At 37.4% G+C, this 27,565-nt stretch overlaps 1 protein-coding gene across 1 annotated transcript in view; it reads left to right on the top strand.

Moving 5' to 3' along the window:
* The window catches only part of COPG2 (coat protein complex I subunit gamma 2), a 138,795-nt gene that overhangs the window by 40,105 nt on the left and 71,125 nt on the right, over positions 1 to 27,565 (top strand). The window contains exon 9 of the mRNA XM_007469719.1: positions 988 to 1,145. Coding sequence (XP_007469781.1) covers positions 988 to 1,145 — 158 coding nt within the window. The remainder of the gene's footprint in view (positions 1 to 987; positions 1,146 to 27,565) is intronic.

The raw sequence follows: 27,565 nt of genomic DNA, 5'->3' as shown, positions 1-27,565 counted from the left end.
GCTAAAGGCTAATATTAAGCAGCATAATATTAAGTATATATTAGTGCATATTCCCAAGTGAGTATCCCACTAATTATGATTACCACTGTAGGCCCTGCTATAGTGTTTAGTAGAAACTGTAGGAATGTTTGAGAAGATTCTTATATTCAGTGGTAGTTTGAGATGCTCATTCCAAAGGTCATATTTCAGTCCTTTGTTTGAAAAATAATTTGTGAAGATGGATGTTCAATTCCAAGCTTTTCAGGCCTTGATTATACTAGACGTTAGAAAAACAGTAAAGAGTAATTATCACTTTGTGAAGCTTTAAAGCTGTTTTGTTGGAAAGATCTCCTTTGGATATTCATTACGCTATTCTTAATTAAAAGGAACAAGATTAAATTCTTAACTGGCAATTTTATGTAAAGTACTCCATTTATATTTGAGAGGGTACTTATTTATCCTCTTTTAATGTTTACTTCTCATGTTAGCATATTCACTTATGAGGAAGTAGAGTAGTAATTTTTCCCTTGGGAAACATTCTCACCTTCCTAACTCTGATCATTGTGTTTTTACACAAAGTGCCATGATAATTACATGCCATAAGCCTACTTCAGGAGATTAATCCTTTAACCACTAACATAACCACAGATGATTTAAATCCACTAAGCAAGACCTGTAACACTGGTTAAAGCCTTGGACCTGAGAGCCTTTGTACTAACGATGGATGGGGCAACGCTGAACCTGCTAGAGCCATCTTCAGATTGTATGTCACCCCCTTAATACTTACCTAATCTGTATTAACAACTTCTGAGGGTAAATTAGAAACTCTTATCCTTTCAATCATGCCTGTGTTTGATTCAGTATGAAAAAGATATTCTATTTGTATACGTTAAACTTGGGTATCTTTTTATTGAAAATGTATTTCCGTATGATTCTATATTTATGTAAGTTTTATCCTGTTCCTACTCAGCCTTCTCTCTATATCATATTCTTTTTCTTGTTCTTTAGTACCATGCATTGGGAGTTTTGTATCACCTTAAAAAGAGTGATCGCCTTGCTGTTTCTAAGATGTTGAATAAATTTACTAAATCTGGTCTCAAATCACAGTTTGCCTACTGCATGTTGATCCGAATTGCCAGTCGCTTACTAAAAGAAAATGAAGAGGGGTAAGTGTTTTCAGCTAAACCTAAGTAATTTTCCATTTGCTGGTTAACATACCTCAGAGTTTATTTCCTTTATGAATATTTTTTGGGCAATGCCGACTTTACAGATGGATTTGGTGTTTTCCAAATTAAGAAAAAAAATATGGGATTCCAAGAATCACAACTTTTTTTTTGTGGCCTCTCCCGTTGCGGAGCACAGGTTCTGGATGCGCAGGTTCAGCGGCCATGGCTCACGGGCCCAGCTGCTCCGCGGCATGTGGGATCTTCCTGGACCCACAAGGGAAGCCCAAGAATCACAAATTTTATTTTTACTTTAATGTATGCTCCAGCATATATACTTAACAGATTATGATTGCTAATAATACAATAAATAACAAACTGATATTGAACAAAAAATATTTATCATAGGTTATATAGTAACTAAATGTGAAAGCTGGAAGTGACATTAAGGATCATCTTGTTTATCTTTTATATTTTTATAAAAGAGAATGTTGAAGTACTGCATTTAATTATTTATTTAAAGCACATGAGGGAAGCTAGTAGAATTACACATTGATAAGGTTCTTACACTGTTCCTGAAGTAGTGTTATAGTATCTGATGGTAGAGACTGTGGTAACATAAGGATGAATACTGTAACCTCTTGAGTAATCACTAAAAAAACTAGGAGATATAAATGTCAACAGAGAAGAAAAAATGGAATATTAAAAAAAATATTCAGGGCTTCCCTGGTGGCGCAGTGGTTAAGAATCCACCTGCCAATGCAGGGGACACGGTTCAAGCCCTGGTCTGGGAAGATCCCACATGCTGCGGAGCAACTAAGCCCGTACACCACAACTGTTGAGCCCATGTGCTGCAGCTACCGAAGCCCATGTGCTTAGAGCCTGTGCTCCGCAACAAGAGAAGCCACTGCAATGAGAAGCCCACGCACCACAATGGAGAGTAGCCCCCGCTCGCTGCAACTAGAGAAAGCCCGCGTGCGGCAGCAAATACCCAACACAGCCCAAAAAAAAAAAAAATTCAGCTAAGCTTCCTGCTTTCAGTAATGGTAGAGTAGCTTGGTTATATTAGCCCTCCTGCAAATAATGATTATATCATTAGTCCAAAACTGTGCTTCCATGAAACAAAAAAACCCACACTATTTGAAAGTACTGGTTAGTGGTGAAAAGCAGGCAAAAACTGGAGGGAAATTACTGCGTGGAAGACAGAAACTATACTGGGTGAGATTTGTGTATATCTGGCTGGTCTCTGAGGGCACTCCACAATTTTGGGGTGTGGGATCATAGAAAGCCATAGTATTTACTGGACAGTGGGGACAGAACACAGTTTGAAATTAGAAGAATGATGAAAATTTAGGGTGGAAATCCTGGGAAAGAGGGAGCCACAGATACAGTGAGCCTCAGAATCAATTTTAAACTCTGCAAAAATCTTTGGCTGACTACTCAAGTATGCTTATACAGGGGAAGACTCTAGTAAACCTGGCAAAAAGCAGTAGCTGTCAGCTGAAAGAACTGAATGGAGAGTTCACTTGCAACTCACCATGGAGAAGATAACGTTTGGAATTTGATCCCAGCTCAGTTAACTGCCTGCTACAGGAACATCTTAGATTCTAGAGTCTTTGCATTATATCGTTCACATTGTCTATGTACAGAAATAAATAAAAAAATAAAAATAAAATAAAATTGCTAGAAGTGCAAAGAATTTGGAAGATGTAACCAGTAGTCACAGTTTACTATAAGCAGCAAGAGGAAACCAGGTCATACCTTCACCATTTTCCTTGGAAATTCCCTCAAGTAAATATCCCTCAAGTAAATATCCAAAAATTACAAATTCTGCTTTCCACATAACTGTAGGACACAGTTTCACTGAGCTCTGTGCCAGTACATAACAAGGATCCACCTTACTCCATTTTACAATAACAAGTTTCTGACTTCCTTCTGATCCTCCAAGACCAGCTTTCTACAAGCAGTCTGTGAGCCCTCACTGCCTCTCCTTCAAGACCAAATTTATAATAACAGTCCATCAAGGCATTTTAGATTTTCTTCATTATGCTCCCTAGAATTCTTCCAGCCTCTACCCATTGCCTGGTTCCAAAAGCAGTTCCACAATTTTAGGTATTATAGTAGCACCTCACTTCCAGGTACCAAAATCTGTATTAGTGTTTTATTGCTGCCATAACAAATTACCACAAATGTAATCACAACATCCATGATCTCACAGTTCTTTGGGTTAGACATTGGTCTCATGGGGTAAAGTTAAGATGTTGGCAGTGTGCGGTTGCTTACTGGAGGCTTTGGGAAAAAATCCACTTGCAATCTCATTAAGGTTGTTGGCCAAATTCATTTCTTTGTGGTCATAGATTGTAAGTCCCTATTTCCTTGCTGGCTGTCAGCCAGGGGTTGGTCTGTGCCATTTAAGGTAACATATTCACAAGTTCCATGGAGGAAAGCATGGACATCTTTGGGAAGCCATTTTGCCTGCTACAAGTACAATAACTGAAATGGATTATTTGCTGGATGGGCCTAACACCAAACTAGAGATGGCTGAGGAGAGTGAAAGTGTTAGTGAATTTGAAGATAGTGCTATAGAAAGTAACTAATTTGAAGAACAGAGAGAACAGATTAAGGAAAAATAAACAGAGCTTCAGAGAACTGTGGCATAATATCAGGTGGCCTACCACTTGATATGATTGGAATCCAGAGGGAGATGTGAGAGAATGGAGCAAAAAAGGTATATGAAGAAATAATGAACAAGTATTTCCCAGTATGCATTTATTCTAGAACTGCAAGGTTGACCTAACAGTCAAAAATCAACATAATATTTCTCATCTAAAGAATAAAGGAGGGCTTCCCTGGTGGCGCAGTGGTTGAGAGTCCGCCTGCCGATGCAGGGGACGTGGGTTCATGTCCCGGTCCGGGAATATCCCACATGCCGCGGAGCGGCTGGGCCCATGAGCTGTGGCCGCTGAGCCTGCACGTCCAGAGCCTGTGCTCCGCAACGGGAGAGGCCACAACAGTGAGAGGCCCGCGTACTGCAAAAAAAAAAAAAAAAAAAAAGAATAAAGGAGATAAATCTTAACATCTTGATGCTAAAAAGCAGTTGATAAAATTCAGTGGCAATTTGTAATTAAAAATATCTTTTCAAAGCAAATAATAGAAGGGAACATAATTATTCTGATACGAGTACCAAAAAATCTACAATAAACTTTATACTTATTGGTGAACAATTAAAGGCTTTCCCTTTAAGATTGTGAATGAGACAAGGATGCTTGCTAATCCTGTTTTTTAAGTAACATTTTACTGGAAGGCCCTACTTGGTGCAATAAGTTAAGAAAAAAAAAATATCTAAAGATTTGAAAGATGACATGAAAGTGTCTTTGCAGACACCATGACTGTGTATATAGAAAGTGCAAAATAATCTATATATTACCTATTAGAATTGATACATGAATTTACCAAAGTTACTGGATAGGCTAATATCCAGAATCAATTTTATTTCTACATACCAGCAACTGATCAATAAGATACAATTAAAATCAAATCATTAGGAATAAATCTACCGAAAATTGTGTACATCTCTACACAGAAAATTATCAAATGTTATTTAAAGTAAGACTTGAATAAATGGAGGGATATATCATGCTTTTAGATTAGAATATTCAATACTGTAAAGATAGCACATCATCTTATTTTGATTCATGAATTCATTGAACCCTCAATCAGAATTTCAATTGGCTTCTTTTAAATACCAAACAGAAATGCATACGTTTGTGTGTCAAAAGACATACCAAGGATACCTTTAGTACTGTTTTTCATAATAGCCCTGAAATGGAAGCAGGCCAAAGGTCCATCACTGGTAGAATCAAAAAATAAATTATGGTATATTCATATAGTCAACAGTATGCAACAGTGGAAATGAACATATTACCATTGTCAAATGTAACCACGTGGATAAATCTCAAAGAAGTCACATACAAACAAATAACATTCTGTATAGTTTTGTATAAATTAATTTCAGACTTAACTGGCACAACTGATCTAGTATTTTTAAATTTATTATTATTATTTTTTTTGCGGTACGCGGGCCTCTCACTGTTGTGGCCTCTCCCGTTGCGGAGCACAGGCTCCGGACGCGCAGGCCTAGCGGCCATGGCTCGCGGCCCTATCCGCTCCGCGGCATGTGGGATCTTCCCAGACCGGGGCACGAACCCGTGTCCCCTGCATCGGCAGGCGGACTCTCAACCACTGCGCCACCAGGGAAGCCCCTAATCTATAGTATTAAAAGTTAGGATAGTGTTTATCTTTAGGGCATCAGCATGGTAGTGCTTGGCATGCAGGGGGCTTCCGAAGTGCTTGAAATATTTTCTTTATCATAGTAGGTCTGTTATAATTCACTTATGATTTGCACATACAAGTTTGTAATAATTCACCTATGATTTAATTATCTACTGTATAACAAATTACTACAAAACTTAACCAGATTAAAAGGATAATAAACATTTATTTTCCCACACAGTTTCTGTAGGCTGGGGATTTGGGCGTATCTTAGCTTCATGGTTTCTGCTTGAGGTCTTTTGTGAGGTTGCAGTTAAAATGTTGGCCAGGGTTGCAGTCATCTGAAGGTTTGATGGAAGCTGGAAAATCTGCTTCCAGGTCGCTTACTCACATGACTGGCGCCTTAATGCAGGCTGCGAGCAGGACACCTCAGTTCCTTACTGTGTTGACCTCTCCATGTTGTTGCTTGAATGTCCTCAGAATATTGTAGCTTACTTCCCCCAGAGCAAATGATACAAGCGAGTACAAAGTGAAAGTCACAGTCACTTTTATGACCTAGTCTTTGAAAACACATCCCAACATTTCTGCAGTCTTTTGTTGGATTAAAAAAGGTCAGCTCTATTCAGTGTGAATGAATACCAGGAAATAGTCGCAGGGGCATCTTCGAGGTTAGCTACTGTATTAGTTTTCTAGGGCTGCCATAACAAAATACCACAGACTGGATGACTTACACAACAAATTTATTTTTTCACAGTTCTGGAGGCTAGGAAATCAAGGATCAGAGTGCCAGTAGGGCTGGTGTCTGGTGAGAGCTTTCCCTTGGATATCAGATGGCTGCCTTCTCAGTGTGTGCTCACATGTGCAGAGAGAGAGAGAGAGAGAGAGAGAGAGAGAGAGAGAGCGCGAGCACGAGTGCACAAGCAAGCGAGCTCTTTGTTGTCTCTTCAAGGACCTTAATCCTAATAGATCAGGACCCCACCCTATGACCTCATTTAACCTTAATTACTTCCTTGCAGGCCCCATCTCCAAATAGGGTCACACTGTGCGTTAGGGCTTCAGTATATGAATTGGTGGGGGGGGGGCGATGGGGGAATACAAACATTCAATCCATTTAACAGTTACCTCATGTATTTTTCTATATTTTTGTTATAATTTAATATGAAGTTAACTTTTAAAAATGGCTGGTAATTTCTCAGGCCTGTACAAAGAAAGATATCTTTCTTTGTAAAAAAACAAAACCAAAAAAAAAGCACCAAATGCTGAGTAGAATGAAGGACAAAGATAAGCAAGCACATTCTAACAGTGAATTTTTTTTAAATATCAAGAATAAAGAAAAAATTCTAAATTTTATGTAAAGTAAAGATCATTTGACCCATAGTTTTACTTCAGGTTTCTCTCAGCAGCATTGCCACGAAAGTCAGCAGTGGAGCATTGTCTTCATAGTGCTGTAGGAAAATAACTGTCAGCCTGGAATTCTGTACCCAGCCAAACTGTCATTTATCAGTGAGGGTGAAAGGAAGGTAGTTTCAAACATAAGGGTTTACCATAAATAGTTAACCCATCACTTTTTAAGAATTATTTATAGATTTATTCCAGCACAAACAAATAGAAGGCAATAGTGGGATTTAAGAAGTAATAGTGAGCAATGGAATTCTCACTGTTTAGGTAATTCTAAATCGATGTTGTAAGTTTAAAATTTAATAACAAGCTCAAAAATTCCAGGAGGACAGCTCCGTGATAATTTTTTTTTAAAGGGAGCTTTATTTTTATTATTTTTGGCTTCATTGGGTCTTCGTTGCTGTGTGGGCTTTCTTTAGTTGTGGCGAGTAGGGGCTACTCTTTGTTGAGGTGCGCAGGCTTCTCATTGCAGTGGCTTCTCTTGTTGCGGAGTACAGGCTCTAGGCGCGTGGGCTTCAGTAGTGTGGCACGAGGGCTCAGTAGTTGTGGCTTGTGGGCTCTAAAGTACAGGCTCAGTAGTTGTGGTGCACAGGCTTAGTTGCTCCATGGCATGTGGGGTCTTCCTGGACCAGGGCTCAAACCCATGTCCCCTGCACTGGCAGGCGGATTCTTAACGACTGTGCCACCAGGGAAGTCCACCATGATGAATATTGATGTTAGATGGAGGTAAAAGCATGTTAAGGTTTTTGTGGTTTGTTTTTGTTTGGGAGGAAGATATTGTTAGTGATATTAAACTTTGTCGGAAAACTATATGGGTTAGTAACTAAGAATGTAAATGGAATATAAAGCTTTAATAATGTTGAAATAAAAATGGAACAAAGAAAAGTTGATTGAAGGTTGGTAAGGAAAAAATAATAAAGGCAAAGTATATAAATAGAAAAAAGAAAATAAATTGGATAGAATTAAGTGTAAATGTGTTAGTTATCTCTTGCTGTGTGACAGATTAGCCCAAAACATAGCTGCTTATAGCAGACATTTATTATCTCACAGTTTCTGTGGTTAGAAGTTTGGAAGTAGCTTAGCTGTCTGGTTTTGGTTCAGGGTTCTTCATGAAGTTGCAATCAAGTTGTCAGAGCTGTAGTCATCTGAATCTGGAAGATTCCAATTTCACTCATGTAGTAGTTGATAGGCCTCAGTTTTTTCCTGGCTGTTTACCAGGTGCTTCGTTTCTCACTTTGAGAGCCTTTCTCTAGGCTGCCTGGATGTCCTCACAGCCTGGCAGCTCGCTTCTCCAGAGTGAACTGAGGGAGAGAGCCTGAGGTGGAGGCTGCAGTGTTTTATAACCTAATCTTGAAAGTGACATGCCATCACCTCTGATGCTTTTTCTTGGTCACACAGACCAACCCTCGTATAATGTGGGAGGGGATTACTCAAGGATGTAGATATTCAAAAGTGGAGATTTGGGAGGACCATTTTGGAGGCTGGCTAGCAAACAAGATATTTCAATTATAATAATAAATGTAAATGGGTTTACTTACATTATTAAAGGATTACTTATTAAAAGAGTCTCAGATGGGGTAAACAAAATAACAGACCTACTATATAGCCTTTTATGTAAGACACTTCCAAACAAAATGATGAGGAAACATTTCAAGTAAATATGTCAAGCATATATGCTAGATATATACTAACACAAAAAAATATAGTTTAGCATTATTAGTCTAAGCCCCAATAGGAATCAAGGTTTAAAGCATTAAAAATGACAGTGGGATTTTGTATTTTGACAAAAATAATGGTCTTAAAAATGGTATAACAGGAGCGATCTTACATATACTTAATAGCGTTCTTTCAAAATATGTAAAGCAAAATGTTAAATACAAGAAATTAAGGTCTTGGGAGACTTTATTTATTTATTTATTTTTGGACTTTGAATTTAATTTTTTTATACAGCAGGTTCTTATTAGTTATCCATTTTATACATATTAGTGTATATATGTCAATCCCAATCTCAAGGTCTTGGGAGACTTTAAACACTCCTCTTAGATGTGGCCAATCAAGCATAAAAACTTCAGACTGTAGTTGACCTGTATATCACTGATAACAAAATTGACCTTGGATTTATAACCCTGTGTCCAAGAGAGAATACATAATATTAATTCTTTAAAATTTTTAAATTGAGAAACATAACGTACATATAGAAAAATGCATAAAAGTTGTAGTTGTGTACATTATGTCCACTTTCTGTGAGACACTCTTATAATGATCATATACATTAGGTGGTAGTACATTTCTGGTATTTCAGAAATGTTTTATGTATCTTTCTTGGTCATAACTACCCCCAGTAGAAACCACTTTCTGACTTTTATGGTAGTTATTTCTTTGCTTTTATTTAGATTTTTACCCCCCTGTGCATGTATCCCTAAACAGTAAAGTTTAGTTTTGCCTTGTTTTGAACATTCTGTCTATAGAATCATGCAGTATTTTGGGTCTTTTTTTTTTTTTCCATTCAGTATTCTGGTGTAAGATTCACCCTTGCTTTTGGTGTAGCTCTAGTTCATTTTAATTATATTTTATATTTCCTTGATTGAATACTTCGTAGTTTATTTATATTCATTCTTCTATTAATGGGCATTTGGATTATTTTCTGTTTGGAGCACTTATTAATAATGAAATGGCTATAAACAGTATCCCTGTACCTCATACCACACTGCCTCATTACCATAGCTTTATGTCTTTGTATGTAAGCATGCATTTCTATAGGGTACATATCTAGAAATAGAATTGCTAGATCATTGGGTATACATCTCTTTTCTAGGTAACGTTAGACTTTTTTTCAAAGTGATTGTACCAATTTACACTCCAGCCAGCAGTGTGGGATTTCCTGAGGCTTGATATTGTCAAACTTTAAAAATTTTACTAATCTAAGGGGTATATTATATATTTTTTATTGAGCTATAACTCGCATATCATAGAATTCACCTTCGTAAAGTGTATAATTCAGTGGTCTTTAGTATATTCACAAAGTTGTATAACCACTACTACTAACTCCAGAACATTTTTACCACCCTAAAAAGAAAACCCCAACCCATTAACAGTCCTACTCCCTATTCTACCCTCCCCTCAACCCCTGGAAAACATTAATCTGCTTCCTATCTCTATGGATTTGCCTGTTCTGGACATTTCATATAAGTGGAATCATACAATATGTGGTCTTTAGTTTTTGGTTTCACTTACAATAATCTTTTCAGGGTTCATCTATATTGTAGAAGTATCAGTACCTCATTCTTTTTATGGGTGAATAATATTCTACTGGGTGGCTATACCGTATTTTATTTATTCATTCATCTGTTGATGGACATTTCGGTTGTTCCCACTCTTTGGCTATTATGAATAATGCTGCTATTGGCAGTCATGCATAATTTTTTATGTGGACATGTTTTCAATTCTCTTGGACATTTACCTGTGAGTAGAATCCCCAGGTCATAATGTAACTATGTTTAACTTTTTGAGGAGTGCCAAACTGTTTGACAAAGTGGTTGTAACCATTTTACATTCTTGCCAGCAGTGTGTGAAGTTCGGATTTCTCCACATCCTCGTCAACACTCACTATTGTCTGTCTTTTTTTTATTATACACACCATAGTAGGTATGAAGAGGTATATCAATGTGGGATTTTTTTTCCCCCCACTGGAAAAGTTTTATTGAAAAAAAAAATTATACAGATAAGTTCTTGGTTTGACAGGAAGAAAAGTTTTAGTTCCCTAACAAGTTTCAGCATCTTTTCATGTGCTTATTGGGCATTTGTATATCTTTTTAAAATCCTTTGCTCATTAAAAAAAAAAAAAATGGGGTTATTTGTCTTTTATTGTTGTTTGAAATAGTTGTTAAATATATTTTGGATACTAGACCTTTATTAGGTATATAATTTTCAAGTATTTCCTCCCATTCTGTGGCCTTCCTTTTCACTTTCTTGATAATGTCCTTTGAAGTACAGAAGTTTTAAATTTTGGTGAAGTCTAATTTGTCTTTTTCTTTGGTTGCTTGTGCCTTTGTTACTATACCTAGGAAACCATTATCTAACCCAAGGTCACAAAGATTTACACCTGTGCTTCCTTCTTCTAAGAGTTTTATTTTTTACATTTTGGTCTTTGGTCCATTTTGAGATATTTTTGTATATGGTGTGAAGCAGGGGTCCATTTTCATTCTTTTGCATGTGGATATGCAGTTGCAATATGAGTTTGCAGTTGTCTCAGCACCGTTTGTTGAGAGACTGGTCCTTTTCCCTTGAATTGTCTTGGCATCATTGTCAAATCGTTGTGGTTTTAATTTGTAATTTTCTAATTACTAATGAGTTTGAGAACCTTTTTCTATATTTATGAGCCATTTGGATATTCTTTTTATTTAAATATCTATTGGAGTTTTGCCCTTTTTTTTGGTTTGGGTTATCTGTTTTATCCTTATTGATTTCTAGTTCTTCTGTATTCTAGATGTGAGTCCTTTGTTGGTTGTATAAGTTGCAAATAGCTTTTCCCACTCAAGTTTGTCTCTTCCCTTTCTTGATATCTTAATGAACAGAACATTCTTAAAGGTAATGTCATTCTTTTACTTTCAGAATAATATTTTTGGTGTCTTTATCAAGAAATGTTTTCTACCCCAAGTTTTCAAATGTATCTTCTGTACTATTTTCTACAAGTGTTATAGTTTTAACTTTCATGTTTTAGGTCTATAATCTATCTGGAATTGTTTTTTGGATATGGTATAAGGTAGCAGTCTTTTTTTCCCATATGGATATGCAGTAATCCCAGCACCGTTTGTTGAAATACCTGTCTATACCCATTGCTATGCAATATCAGCTTTTCCATGAAAACAGGCATCCTTATATGCATTGGTCTGTTTCTGGGCTCCTGTTCTCCACTACTCTATATTTCTCTCCCTGTACCAGCAAAACATTGCCTTATCATCACAGCTTTATAATAGTGTAGATATATGGTAGAACAAATCCTCCTCTCTTATTCATTTGCAGTAGTGTTTCTCAGTTCTTGTTTTGTATCCTTATTTCTCTTCTCTCTGTGTGTGTATATAATTTTACCAGGGATTGTTTAGCTTTCCCCTCAGTTGAGTTTGCCTTTTCCTGGGACACTCCCACCAAGAACATTAATAAAAACCAAGAAGTTCTAACCTGGGCAATCTTATCCCCCAGATTTTTCATTCACTGGGACTTTAGGGATATTTTTCCACAGGCAGCTAGTGAGACCAACCATCCCAATGACTGGCCATGCTGCCAAAATGAGTCTCTTTTGGTCATGCTGCCAAATGACCTCTAATTCTTTGACCCACTTCCAGAAAGCTACAGTAGAAACCTGGCTTGATGCCCACCTTGTTATAACAATTTTTATACAAATAAGTACAAATATCCAAGCAAAACTCATACCTAACCTACTGGAGTAACATTCATTGGGCGAAACGCATAGACCGGTGCAGTACTAGTTGCACTGGGCTCCACATTGCCTTTTCATCCTAGGACAGTGTACAGAGGTCTATCAGGACCATTTTTCTCACCCCGAGAAAGGGATTATGACCCTTGGGTTTTGAGATTTTTAAACTACTGTGTATAATTATATGCCAACAAATTGGATAACCTAGAACCTATTTTGACGGCTTAACATAAATTTTGAGGGAAGCAGCCCTTCCCTGGCATAATCAAGGGCTGGGATCCAAACCTTGACATGGCATGCTAGTAGTAGAAATCTCCATGTCCACCTTTACTGTTGGGGAAGCACCAGCCCCGCCTTTGGCATGATAGGAAGGAGCTTGAGTCCAGGCTTCGTGGGTGACCAGAATCGATTACACATTTAGCTGAGTCCAGTTGTTATGGAAGTTCATAGGAATCCAGCTTCTTTTCTGAGTGGCCAGAAGATCAGTTTTGGACAAAATGACCATACTCCGCACTTGTTAAACTCATTTATTAATTTTCAGAATTTCTCTGGCAATTATTTTTGATTATGTATGTCCAGTATTATAGTTGGCCTTTAAAAAAATTAGTTTTTGCTTTGAACTTCCCTCTTAGTACTGCTTTTACTGCATCCCATAAGTTTTGGTATGCTGTGTTTTTGTTTGTATGAAGGTATTTTCTAATTTCTCTTTTTTTTTTTTTTTTTTCTTGCGTTATGCGGGCCTCTCACTGTCGTGGCCTCTCCCATTTGCGGAGCACAGGCTCCGGACGCGCAGGCTCAGCGGCCATGGCTCACGGGCCCAGCCGCTCCGCGGCATGTGGGATCCTCCCGAAACGGGGCACGAACCCGCGTCTCCTGCATCGGCAGGCGGACTCTCAAGCACTGCGCCACCAGGGAAGCCCTAATTTCTCTTTTGATTTCTTCTTTGACCCATTGGTTGTTCAAGAGTGTGTTGTTTAATTTTCGTATGTTTGTGAATTTTCCAGTTTTCCTTTTGTTAATTCTAATTTCATCCCATTGTGGTTGAAAAAGATACTTGGTATGATTTTAATCTTCTTGAATTTGTTAAGACTTGTTACCTAACGTGATCTATTCTGGAGAACATTCCCTGTGCACTTGAGAAGAATGTGTATTTTGCTGCTGTTGGGCAAAAAGTTCTGTATATGTCTGTTAGGTCACTGTAGTTCCAGCCCACTGCTTCCTTATTGATTTTCTATCTGGATGTTCTATCCATTATTGAAAGTGGGGTATTGAAGTCTTCTACTGTTATTGAATTGCTCTCTTTTCCCTTCAGATCTGTCAATGTTTGCTATATTTAGTTTTTTGAAAATTGTTTTGACTATTCTGGGTCCTTTATATTTCCATATAATCTTAGGATCAGCTTTGAATTTCTACAACAAAAAGCCTGCTGGCATTTTGATAGGGATCGCATTGAATAGAATAGATCTATTTTGGAAAAATCAATTTGAGAGAATTTCCATCTTGACAGTAGTCTTCCAGTCCATGAACAGAAATTGTTTCTCCATTTATTTAGATTTCTCAGCAGAGTTTTGTAGTTTTCAGTGTAAAAGTCTTGCATTGCTTTTATTAAATTTATTTCTAAGTATTTTACTCTTTCTGATGCTGCTGTGAATGGAATTGTTCTGTTAATTTTGTTTTGGATTAATTGTTGCCATTATATAGAAATCAGCAGTTGATTGTTGATTTTTGATTTTCACGTGTTGATCTCGTATCCTGTAACCTTGATATGGTCACTTATTTGTTCCATTTGTGTGTGTGTGTGTTATATTCCTTGGGATTTTCATGTACAGGATCATGTCATCTGAGAACAACTACAGTTTTACTTCTTCCTTTCCAAACTAGATGTCTTTAATTTCTTTTTTTCCTAATTGTACCATCTTGAACCTTCAGTACAATGTTGAATAGAAGTGGTGAAAGCAGATATCCTTGCCTTGTCCCTGATCTTAAGGGGAAAGCATTAAGCATGATGTTAACCATGGATTTTATGAAGATGCCCTTTATCAGGTTGAGGGGATTCCCTTCATTCTCTAGCTTTCTTGAGAGTATTTATCATAAATGGGTGTTAGATTTTGTTGACTACTTTTTCTGTACCTGTTAAGATGATCATGTGGTTTCTGTCCTTTTTATTATTAATTTGGTATGTAACACAAAGTGATTTTCTTTTTCTTTTTCCTTTTTTAAAATTGAGGTAGAGTTGATTTACAATATTATATAAGTTTCGGGTCTACAACATAGTGATTCACAATTTTTAAAGGTTGTACTCCATTTCTAGTCATTATCAAATCTTGCGTGTATTACCTGTGCTGTACAGTATATCCTTGTAGCTTATTTATTTTATGAATAATAGTTTGTGTCTCTTACTCTCCTACCCCTATATTGCCGCTCCCCCTTCCCTCTCCTTACTGGTAACCACTAGTTTGTTCTCTATATCTGTGAGTCTTTTTCTTTTTTGTTATATTCACTAGTTTGTTTTATTTTTTAAATTCCACATATAAATGATATCATACAGTATTTGTCTTTCTCTGTCTGACTTATTTCACTTAGCATAATATCCTCCAAGTTCATCCATGTTGTTGCAAACAGTAAAATTTTATTTATTTTTATGGCTGAGTGGTATTCCATTGTGTATATATACGACATATTCTTTATCCATTCATCTGTTGATGGACACTTAGGTTGCTTCTATATTTTGGCTGTTGTAAATAATGCTGCTGTGAACACTGGGGTGCATATATCTTTTTGAATTAACGTTTTCCTTTTCTTTGAATATATCCCCAGGAGTGGAATTGCTGGATCATATGGTAGTTCTGTTTTTAGTTTTCTGAGGAGTCTCCATATTGTTTTCCATAGTGGCTGCACCAATTTATATTCCCACCAACAGTGCAGGAGGGTTCCCTTTTCTCCACACCATTCTCCACAGCATTTGTTATTTGTGGACTGTTTAATGATGTCTGTTCTGGCAAGTATGAGGTGATATCTCATTGTGGTTTTGATTTGCATTTCTCTAATAACTAGTGATGTTGAGCATCTTTACATGTGCCTGTTGGCTATCTGTATGTCTTCTTTGGAATAATGACTATTCTGTACTTCTGCCCATTTTTAAATCAGGTTGTTTGTTTTTTTTGTTTGTTTTGTTTTTGTTTTTCTTAACATCTTTATTGGAGTATAATTGCTTTACAATGTTATGTTAGTTTCTGCTGTATAACACAGTGAATCAGCTATACATATACATGCATCCCCATATCTCCTCCCTCTTGTGTCTCCCTCCCACCCTCCCTATCCCACTCCTCTAGGTGGACACAAAGCATGGAGCTGATCTCCCTGTGCTATGTGGCTGCTTCCCACTACCTATGCCACTCTCTCACTTCTTCCCAGCTTACCCTTCCCACTCCCTGTGTCCTCAAGTTCGTTCTCTACATCTGCATCTTTATTCCTGTCCTGCCCCTAGGTTCTTCAGAACCATTTTTTTTTTTTTAGAATCCACATATATGTGTTAGCATATGGTATTTGTTTTTCTCTTTCTGACTTAGTTCACTCTGTATGACAGACGCTAGGTCCATCCACCTCACTACAAATAACTCAATTTCGTTTCTTTTTATGGCTGAGTAATATTCCATTGTATATATGTGCCACATCTTCTTTATCCATTCATCTGTCGATGGACACTTAGATTGCTTCCATGTCCTGGCTCTTGTAAATAGAGCTGCAGTGAACATTGTGGTTCATGACTCTCTTTGAATTATGGTTTTCTCAGGGTATATGCCCAGTAGTGGGATTCCTGGGTCATACGGTAGTTCTATTTTTAGTTTTTTAAGGAACCTCCATACTGTTCTCCATAGTGGCTGTATCAATTTACATTCCCCTCAGCAGTGCAAGAGGGTTCCCTTTTATCCACACCCTCTCCAGCATTTATTGTTTGTACATTTTTTGATGATGGTCATTCTGATTGGTGTGAGGTGATAGCTCATTGTGGTTTTGATTTGCATTTCTCTAATGAGTAGTGATGTGCATCCTTTCATGTGTTTGTTGTCAATCTTTATATCTTCTTTGGAGAAATGTCTATTTAGGTCTTCTGCCCATTTTTGGATTGGGTTGTTTTTTTGATATTGAGCTGCATGAGCTGCTTGTATATTTTGGAGATTAATCCTTTGTCAGTTGCTTCGTTTGCAAATATTTTCTCCCATTCTGAGGGTTGTCTTGTTTATGTTTTCCTTTTCTGTGCAAAAACTTTTAAGTTTCATTAGGTCCCATTTGTTTATTTTTGTTTTTATTTATCTTTCTCTAGGAGATGGGTCAAAAAGGATCTTGCTGTGATTTATGTCATAGAGTGTTCTGCCTGTGTTTTCCTCTAAGAGATTTATAGTGTCTGGCCTTAATATTTAGATCTTTAATCCATTTTGAGTTTTTTTTGTGTGTATGGTGTTAGGGAGTGTTCTAATTTCATTCTTTTAAATTGAGCTGTCCAGTTTTCCTAGCACCACTTATTGAAGAGGTTGCCTTTTCTCCATTGTATATTCTTGTATATTCTTATCAACGATAAGGTGACCATATGTGCGTGATTTATCTCTGGGCTTTCTCTCCTGTTCCATTGATCTGTATTTCTGTTTTTGTGCCAGTACCATACTGTCTTGATTACTGTAGCTTTGTAGTATAGTCTGAAGTCTGGGAGCCTGATTCCTCCAGCTCAGTTTTTCTTTCTCAAGGTTGCTTTGGGTATTCGGGGTCTTTTGTGTTTCTATACAGATTGTGAAATTTTTGTTCTAGTTCTGTGAAAAATGCTGTTGGTAGTTTGCTAGGGATTGCATTGAATCTGTAGATTGCTTTGGGTAGTATAGTCATTTTCACAATGTTGATTCTTCCAATCCAAGAATATGGTATATCTCTCCATATGTTTGTATCATCTGTAATTTCTTTCATCAGTGTCTTATAGTTTTCTGCATACAGGTCTTTTGTCTCCAGGTAGATTTATTCCTAGGTATTTTATTCTTTTTGTTGCAGTGGTAAATGGGAGTGTTTCCTTAATTTCTCTTTCAGATTTTTCATCATTAGTGTATAGGAATGCAAGAGATTTCTGTGCATTAATTTTGTATCCTACTACTTTACCAAATTCATTGATTAGCTCTAGTAGTTTTCTGGTGGCATCCTTAGGATTCTCTATGTATAGTATCATGTCATCTTCAAACAGTGACAGTTTTACTTCTTTTCCAATTTGGATTCCTTTTATTTCTTTTTCTTCTCTGATTGCTGTGGCTAAAACTTCCAAAACTATGTTGAATAATAGTGGTGACAGTGGGCAACCTTGTCTTGTTCCTGATCTCAGTAGAAATGGTTTCAGTTTTTCACCACATGGCCTTTATTATGTTGAGGTAAGTTCCCTCTATGCCCACTTTCTGGAGGGTTTTTATCATAAACCAGTGTTGAATTTTGTCAAGCTTTTTCTGCATCTGTTGAGATGATCATGTGGTTTTTATTCTTCAATTTGTTAATATGGTGTATCACATTGATTTATTTGCGTATATTGAAGAATCCTTGCATCCTGGCGTAAAACCCACTTGATCATGGTGCATGGGCCTTTTAATATGCTGTTGGATTCTGTTTGCTAGTATTTTGTTGAGGATTTTTGCATCTATGTTCATCAGTGATACTGGCCTGTGGTTTTCTTTTTTGTGACATCTTTGTGTGGTTTTGGTATCAGGGTGATGGTGGCCTCATAGAATGAGTTGGGGAGTGTTCCTCCTTCTGCTATATTTTGGAAGAGTTTGAGAAGGATAGATGTTAGCTCTTCTCTAAATGTTTGATAGAATTCACCTGTGAAGCCATCTGGTCCTGGGCTTTTGTTTGTTGGAAGAGATTTTTAATCACAGTTTCAATTTCAGTGCTTGTGACTGGTCCGTTTATATTTGCTGTTTCTTCCTGGTTCAATCTCGGAAGGTTGTGACTTTCTAAGAATTTGTCCATTTCTTCTAGGTTGTCCATTTTATTGGCATGTAGTTGCTTGTAGTAATCTCTTGTGATCCTTTGTATTTCCGCAGTGTCAGTTGTTACTTCTCCTTTTTCATTTCTAATTCTATTGATTTGAGTCTTCTCCCTTTTTTTCTTTGTGAGTCTGGCTAATGGTTTATCAATTTTGTTTAACTTCTCAAAGAACCAGCTTTTAGTTTTATTTATCTTTGCTATCGTTTCCTTCATTTCTTTTTCATTTATTTCTGATCTGATCTTTATGATTTCTTTCCTTCTGCTAGCTTTGGGTCTTTTTTCTTCTCCTTTCTCTAATTGCTTTAGGTGTAAGGTTAGGTTCTTTATTTGAGGTGTTTCTTGTTTCTTAACATAGGATTGTATTGCTATAAACTTCCCTCTTAGAACTGCTTTTTCTGCATCCCATAGGTTTCGGGTCATTGTGTTTTCATTGTCATTTGTTTCTAGGTATTTTTTGATTTCCTCTTTGATTTATTCAGTTATCTCTTGGTTATTTAGTAGTGTATTGTTTAGCCTCCATGTGTTTGTATTTTTTTACAGATTTTTTTTTTCCTGTAATTGATATCTAGTCTCATAGTGTTGTGGTTGGAAAAGACACTTGATACGGTTTCAATTTTCCTAAATTTACCAAGGCCTGATTTGTGCCCCAAGATATGATCTATCCTGGATAATGTTCCATGAGCACTTGAGAAGAACATGTATTTTGTTGTTTTTGGATGGAATGTCCTATAAATATCAATTAAGTCTATCTTGTTTAATGTACCATTTTTTTTATTGTGGGTTTTTGTTTGTTTGTTTGTACGTGGGCCTCTCACCATTGTGGCCTCTCCCGCTGCGGAGCACAGGCTCCGGGTGCGCAGGCCCAGCGGCCATGGCTCACGGGCCCCACCGCTCTGTGGCATGCGGGATCCCCCCAGACCGGGGCATGAACACACGTCCCCCGCATCGGCAGGCGGACTCCCAACCACTGCGCCACCAGGGAAGCCCTAATGTATCATTTAAAGCTTGTGTTTCCTTATTTATTTTCATTTTGGATGATCTGTCCCTTGGTGAATGTGGGGTGTTAAAGTCCCCTGTTATTATTGTGTTACTGATTGATTTCCCCTTTTATGGCTGTTAGCATTTGCCTTATGTATTGAGGTGCTCTTACGTTGGGTGCATAAATATTTACAACTGTTATATCTCCTCCTTGGATTGATCCCTTGATCATTATGTAGTGTCCTCCTTTGTCTCTTGTAATACTCTTTATTTTAAAGTTTATTTTGTCTGATATGAGAATTGCTACTCCAGCTTTCTTTTGATTTCCATTTGCATGGAATTTCTTTTTCCATTCCCGCACTTTCATTCTGTATGTGTCCTTAGGTCTGAAGTGGGTTTCTTGTAGATAGCAAATATATGGGTCTTGTTTTTGGATCCATTCAGCCAGTCTGTGTCTTTTGGTTGGAGCATTTAATCCATTTACCTTTAAGGTAATTATCGATATGTATGTTGCTGTTACCATTTTCTTAATTGTTTTGGGTTTGTTATTGTAGGTCTTTTCCTTGTTTTGTGTTTCCTGCCTAGAGAAGTTCCTTTAGCATTTGTTTTAAAGCTGGTTTGGTGGTGCTGAATTATCTTAGCTTTTGCATGGCTGTAAAGGTTTTAATTTCTCCATCGAATCTGAATGAGATCCTTGCTGGGTAGAGTAATCTTGGTTGTAGGTTTTTCCTTTTCATCACTTTAAGTATGTCCTACCACACCCTTCTGGCTTGCAGAGTTTCTGCTGAGAAATCAGCTGTTAACCTTATGGGGATTCCCTTGTATGTTATTTGTTGATTTTCTTTTTTAATATTTTTTCTTTGTATTTAATTTTTGATAGTTTGATTAATATGTGTCTTGGCGTGTTTCTCCTTGGATTTATTCTGTATGGGACTCTTTGTGCTTCTTGGACTTGATTGACTATTTTCTTTCCCATATTAGGGAAGTTTTCAACTATAATCTCTTCAAATATCTTCCCACTCTGTTTCTTTTTCTCTTCTTCTTCCTATAATTTGAATGTTGGTGTGTTTAATGTTGTCCCAGAGGTCTCTGAGACTGTCCCCAATTCTTTTCGTTCTTGTTTCTTTATTTCTGCTCTGTGGTAGTAATTACCACTATTTTATATTCCAAGTCACTTATCCATTCTTCTGCCTCAGTTATTCTGCTATTGATTCCTTCTAGAGAATCTTAAATTTCATTTATTGTGTTGTTCATCATTGTTTGTTTGCTCTTTAGTTCTTCCAGGTCCTTGTTAAACTTTTCTTGTATTTTCTCCATTCTATTTCCAAGATTTTGCATCATTTTACTATCATTACTCTGAATTATTTTTCAGGTAGACTGCCTATTTCCTCTTCATTTGTTTGGTCTGGTGGGTTTTTACCTTACTCCTTCATATGCTGTGTATTTGTCTGTCTTCTCATTTTGCTTAACTTACTGCACTTGGAATCTCCTTTTCCCAGGCTGCAGATTCGTTGTTCCCGTTGTTTTCGGTGTCTGCCCCCAGTGGGTAAGGTTGGTCCAGTGAGTTGTGTAGGCTTCCTGGTGGAGGGGACTGGTGCCTGTGCTCTGGTGGATGAGGCTGGATCTTGTCTTTCTGGTGGGCAGTATCGCATCTGGTGGTGTGTTTTGGGGTGTCTGTGAACTTATTATGATTTTAGGCAGCCTCTCTGCTAATGGGTGGGGTTGTGTTCCTGTCTTGCTAGTTGTTTGCCTCTCTGCTAATGGGTGGGGTTGTGTTCCTGTCTTGCTGGTTGTTTGGTATGGGGTGTACAGACCTGTAGCTTGCTGGTCATTGAGTGGAGCTGGGTCTTAGCGTTGAGATGGAGATCTCTGGGAGAGCTTTCGCTGTTTGATATTATGTGGGGCTGGGAGGTCTCTGGTGGTCCAGTGTCCTGAACTTGGCTCTCCCACATAAGAGGCTCAGGCCTGACACCCAGCCAGAGCACCAACACACTGTCAGCCACACAGCTCAGAAGAAAAGGGAGAAAGAAAAAGAAAGAAAGAAAAAATAAAGTTATTAAAATTAAAAATTATTAAAAATAAAAAAGTAATTAAAGAAAAAGGAGAGCAACCAAACCAAGAAACAAATCCACCAATGATAACAAGCAGTAAAAACTATGCTAAAAACAAAAGTGGACAGACAGAACCCTAGGACAAATGGTAAAAGCAAAGGTATACAGACAAAATCACACAAAGAAACATACACACTTACAGAGAGAAAAAGGAAAAAAATATATATAAAAGGAAGAGAGCAACCAAATCAGTCAACAAATCTACCAATGATAATAAGCTCTAAATATTAAACTAAGATCAACATAAAATCAGAAACAAATTAGATGCTGAAAGCAAACCCCATTCTACAGTTGCTCCCAAAGTCCACCACCTCAATTTTGGGATAATTCGTTGTCTATTCAGGTTTTCCACAGTTGCAGGGTACATCAAGTTTATAGTGGAGATTTAATCCACTGCTCCTGAGGCTTCTAGGAGAAATTTCCCCTTCTCTTCTTTGTTCACACAGCTCCTGGGGTTCAGCTTTGGATTTGGCCCTCCCTCTGCGTTTAGGTCGCCTGAGGGCTTCTGTTCCCTTTTGGGAAGTCTGAGGTCTTCTGCCAGTGTCCAGTAGGAGTTGTTACACATGTAGATGTATTTTTTATGTATTTGTGGGGAGGAAGGTGATCTCCACGTCTTACTCCTCTGCCATTTTGAAGGTCCTCATGATTTTCTGATGTTAAATCAATTTTGTTTGCATTCTTGGGAAAAATGCTACTTGATTATGATATATAATTCTTTTTATGTATTGGTGGATTCAGGTTGCTGATATTTTGTTAAGGAGTTCATATGTCTGTGTCAGGAGGGATATTGGGCTGTTGTTTTCTGAGAATTTGTCAGGCTTTGTTATCCAGGTAATAATGGCATTACATCATTAACTGGGAGGTAGTGTACCCTCATTTATGTTATAAAAGAGTTTGTGAAGGATTGGTATTATTTCTTTAAATATTTGATAGAATTAACTAATGAAGCTGTTGTGACCTTTGCTTTTTTGAGGGAAGTTTTTTTTGTGTGTGTGTGTGTTATGCGGGCCTCTCACTGCTGTGGCCTCTCCAGTTGTGGAGCACAGGCTCTGGATGTGCAGGCTCAGTGGTCATGGCTCACGGGCCCAGCCGCTCCGTGGCATGTGGGATCTTCCCTGACCGGGGCATGAACCCGTGTTCCCTGCATTGGCAGGCGGACTCTCAACCACTGCACCACCAGGGAAGCCCTTGAGGGAAGGTTTTAAGTAACTAACTCATAGGTCTGTTTAGATTCTATATTTATTTGTAAGTCAGGTTTGGTAGTTTGGTATTTCTAGGGATTTTGCCATTTCATCTAAGTTATCTAATTTGTTGGCATATAGTCGTTTATAATATTCTCTTATAATCATTTAAATTCCTTTAGGGTCAGTAGTGTTGTCCTTTACTTCATTCCTGATTTTGGTAATTTGTATTCTTCGCTTTTTTTTTTTTTTCCTTGTTTAGTCTAGCTAAAGGTTTGTCAATTTTGTTGAATGTTTTCAAAGAACTAGTTTTGTGTTTCGTTCATTTTTTTTTCATTCATTTTTTTCATTGTTATTTTTCTTCATTCTAGTCCATCAATCTTTTCTCCGATCTTTATTTACTTTCTTCTTGCTGTGGACTTGGTTTACTCTTCTTTTTCTAATTTCTTTATTGTGGATACTTAGGTTACTGATTTGAGACCTTTCTTCTTTTCTGGTAGAGGTGCTTAGAGCTATGAATTTCCCTCCAAGCATTGTTCTGGCTACATCTCATAAATTTTGATTTACTGTGTTTTTGTTGTCATTCTGTTTCAGATTTTTTCTTGTTTTCCATTTGATTTACTCTGGATACATGGGTTACTTAGAAATAAGTTGTTTAATTTCCAAATATTGGGGATTTCCTTTATTTTCTGTTGCTAATTTATAATTTACTTCAGTCGTGGTTGGGGAATATGCTTTGATGATTTCTATCCTTTTAAATGTATTGAGACTTGTTTTATGATTGGCATTTAATCTGTCTTTGAGAACTGTCCATACGCAGTTGAAAAGAATGTATTTTATAGTCACTGGGTTGAATGTTCTAGGTTGAGTTGAGGAATTAAATTGTTCAGGTCCTCTATATCCTTGATGATTTTGTCTAGTTGTTCTATCAGCTATTGGGTAGGTATAGACATCTCCAGTTCTTATTGTTAAAAGAGCTATTTCTCCTAATTTAGTGTTAAGTTTTTTTGTTTTTTGGGGTTTTTTTTTTGTGGTACGCGGGCCTCTCACTGCTGCGGCCCCTCCTGTCACAGAGCACAGGCTGTGGACGCACAGCCCAGTGGCCATAGCTCATGGGCCCAGCCGCCCCGCGGCACATGGGATCCTCCTGGACCGGGGCACGAACCCGCGCCCCTTGCACTGGCAGGCAGACTCCCAACCACCGCGCCGCCAGGGAAGCCCTAGTGTCAAGTTTTGCTTCATATATTTTGAGGCTCTGTTGTTAAGTGTGTATATGTTTATCATTGTTATATCATCCTGATGTATTGAGCAGCTTCTCATTATGTCTCTTTTTGTTTCTTGTAATATTTTGTCTTAAATTCTCTGTCTGATATTAATATAGCCACTCCTGATCTCTTACGATTAGTTTGCATGGCATATCTTTTCCCATCATTTTACTTTCATCTCATTTATATCTTTGAATCTAATGTGTATCTCTTGTAGACGGCACATAATTTGATCTTGCTTTTTTATCCTGTCTGGCAATCTCTATCTTTTGGTTGGGGTGTTTAGACCTTTCACATTTAACGTAATTATTGACATGGTTGTATTTACCTTCGCCATTTTGCTGTTTTTTCTATAGAAGTGTCTGTCTTTTTTGTTCCTCTCTTCCTCTTTGACTGCCTTCTTTTGTGTTAAATAAAATTTTCATTGAATCATTTTAATTTCTGTCAATATTTTTACTGTTTAAAAAGTTGTTTCTCGGGCTTCCCTGGTGGCGCAGTGGTTGGGGGTCCGCCTGCCGATGCAGGGGACGTGGGTTCGTGCCCCGGTCCAGGAGGATCCCACATGCCACGGAGCAGCTAGGCCCGTGGGCCATGGCCACTGGGCCTGCATGTCCGGAGCCTGTGCTCCGCAACGGGAGAGACCACAGCAGTGAGAGGCCCGCATACTGCAAAAAAAGAAGAAAAAAAAGTTGTTTCTTTGGGGATTAGAATATGCATTTTAATTTACCACGATCTACTTCAGATTAAGACTAATTTAATTTTAGTAAAATATAGAATCTTTGCTCCAGTATAGTTCTGTTCTCTCCCTGCTCCTGTTTGCTGCTGTTGTCATGTATATTACATGTATGTGCATTATCCAGTAATGCAGTGTTATTATTTTTATACAATTTTATGTCCTTTAATTAGTTAAGAGAAATGAAAAAAATTATTTGTAGAATAATTTATATTAACTCACATATTTACCATTTCTGGTGCTCTTTATTTCTCATTGATTATTCATGTCACTGGAGTCAGTCTTTCAGTTTAACAGACTTCATTTAGTATTTTTTATAAATCAGGTATGTTAGCAATACATTGTCTCAGTCACTGCTTATCTGGGAATGTCCTTTTATTAGCCTTCATTTTTAGAACATAGTTCTGCTGGATAGAGAATTTTTATCTTTTTATTTCAACACTTTGAATATGGCATTCTCTATTTCATTGTTTCAGGTGAAAAGCCATTAATTGTATTGTTGCTCCCCTGTACAATGTGATGAGTAGCTTTTATCTTGCTTCTGTCAAGATTTTCTCTTTGTCTTATGCTTTCAGCACTTTGATTATGGTGTGTTTATATGTGGATCTTTTTGTATTTTTCCAACTTGGGATTTGTTGAGCTCCTCAAGTGTGTAGATTAATATTTTTAACAAATTTTGGTAGTTTTTGGTCATTATTTCTCAGAATATTCCTTTTGTGCCTTTGTCTCTCTCCTTTCCTTCTGGGACTCTTATCATGAAAATGTTGGTACACTTAGTCATATTCCATAGGTCTCCAAGGTTTTTTTTTTCCTTCATTCTTTATTTTCCTCAGCTAGATTATCTCAGTTTAACCTATCCTCAAGTTTTCTGGCTTTTTCTACTGTCAGTGCAAATCAGCTGTTGAATTGCAGATTTGAATTTTTTAAAAGTTGTTTCTGAACTCTCTCAGTTTTTAAAAAATTGAAGTACAGTTGATTTACACTACTGTGTTTCAGGTGTACAACTAAGTGATTCATTCTTTTTTCTGGCTGAGTAATCGTGTGTGTGTGTGTGTGTGTGTGTGTGTGTGTGTGTGTATTATATATATATGCATATTACCTCTTCTTTATCCATTCATCTGTTGATGGATACTTAGGTTGCTTCTGTGTCTTGGCTGTTGTAAATAATGCTGCTATGAACATTGGGGTGCCTGTATCTTTTCGAATTAGAGCTTCTGTCTTTTCTGGTTATATGCCCAAGAATAGGATTGCTGGATCATTTGGTAGCTCTATTTTTAGTTTTTTAAGGAACCTCCATACTGTTTTCCCTACTTACTGGTTGCACCACTTTACATTCCCACCAACAGTGTAGGAGGGTTCCCTTTTCTCCACACCCTCTCCAGCAATTTATTATTTATAGACTTTTTTTTTTTTTTTGCGGTACACGGACCTCTCACTGTTGTGGCCTCTCCCGTTGCGGAGCACAGGCTCTGGACGCGCAGGCTCAGCGGCCATGGCTCACGGGCCATGGCATGTGGGATCTTCCCAGACCAGGGCATGAACCCGTGTCCCCTGCATTGGCAGGTGGACTCTGAACCACTGTGCCACCAGGGAAGCCCTATTTATAGACTTTTTGATGATAGCCATTCTGACTGGTGTAAAGCGATACCTCCTTGTGGTTTTGATTTGCATTTAATTAGTGATATTGACCATCTTTTCATATGCATGTTGGCCATCTGTATATCTTCTTTGAAAAAATGTCTTATGTCATCTGCTCATTTTTTGATTGGGTTGTTTGTTTTTTTGATATTGAGTTTTATGAGCTGTTTGTATATTTTGGAAATTAACCCCTTGTCAGTCACATTGTTTGCAAATATTTTCTCACATTCTATAGGTTGTATTTTCATTTCGTTGATGGTTTCCTTTGCTATGCAGAAGCTTTTAAGTTTGATTAGGTCCCATTTGTTTATTTTTGTTTTTTTTTCTTTTGCCTTGAGAGACTGGTCTAAGAAAATATTGCTACTATTTATGTCAGAGAATGTTTTGCCTGTCTTCTCTTCTAGGAGTTTTATGGTGTCACATCCTATATGTGTCTTTAAAGCATTTTGAGTTTATTTTTTTATATGATGTGAAGGAGTGTTCTAATTTCATGGATTTACAGATAGCTGTCTAGCTTTCCCAACACCATTTGCTGAAGGCACTGTGTTTTCTCTATTGTATATTCTTGCCTCCTTTGCTGAAGATTAATTGTATGGGTTTGTTTCTGGGCTCTCTATTCTGTTCCATTGAGCTATATGTGTGCTTTTGTGCCAATACCACAGTGTTTTAATTAGTGTAGCTTTGTAGTATTGTCTGAAGTCTGGGAGAGTTATACCTCCAGCTTTGTTCTTTTTCCTCAGAATTGCTTTGCCAGTTCGGGGCCTTCTGTGATTCCATATAAATTTTAGGATTATTTGTTCTAGTTCTGTGAAAAATGTCATGGGTAATTTGGTAGATATAGCATTAAATCTGTAGATTGCTTTCAGTAGTATGACCATTTTAGTAATATTAATTCTTCCTATCCAAGAGCATGGGATATTTTTTCATTTCTGTGAATCATCTTCAGTTTCCTTTATCAGTGTTTTAGAGTTATCAGCATATAGGTCTTTCACCTCCTTGGTTAGGTTTATTCCTGTGTTTTTGTGTGTGTTTAGTGTGATTTTAACCTTTTTTTTTTTTCTTTTTTACTTTCTGATATTTCATTGTTACTGTAAAGAAATGCAGCAGATTTCTGTATATTAATCTTGTACCCTGCTACCTTGCTGAATTCATTTATTCTAATAGTTTTTGTGTGGAGTCTTTAGGGTTTTCTGTATAGAGTATTGTGTCATCTGCATATAATGACAGTTTTACCTCTTCCCTTCCAATTTGGATACCTTTTATTTCTTGTCTGGTTGCTGAGGCTAGAACTTGCAATAATATGTTGAATAGCAGTGGTAAGAGTGGGCACCCTTGTCTTGTTCCAGAATTTAGTGGGAAGGCTTTCAGCTTTTCACTGTTGAGTATTGTGTTGGCTCT

The sequence above is a fragment of the Lipotes vexillifer genome, unplaced genomic scaffold (assembly GCF_000442215.2).
Source record: "Lipotes vexillifer unplaced genomic scaffold, Lipotes_vexillifer_v1.1 scaffold1329, whole genome shotgun sequence".
Classification (NCBI taxonomy): Eukaryota; Metazoa; Chordata; class Mammalia; order Artiodactyla; family Lipotidae; genus Lipotes; species Lipotes vexillifer.
The sequence above is the reverse complement of the archived record's forward strand: the minus strand, read 5'-3'. Positions and strand labels throughout refer to the sequence as shown.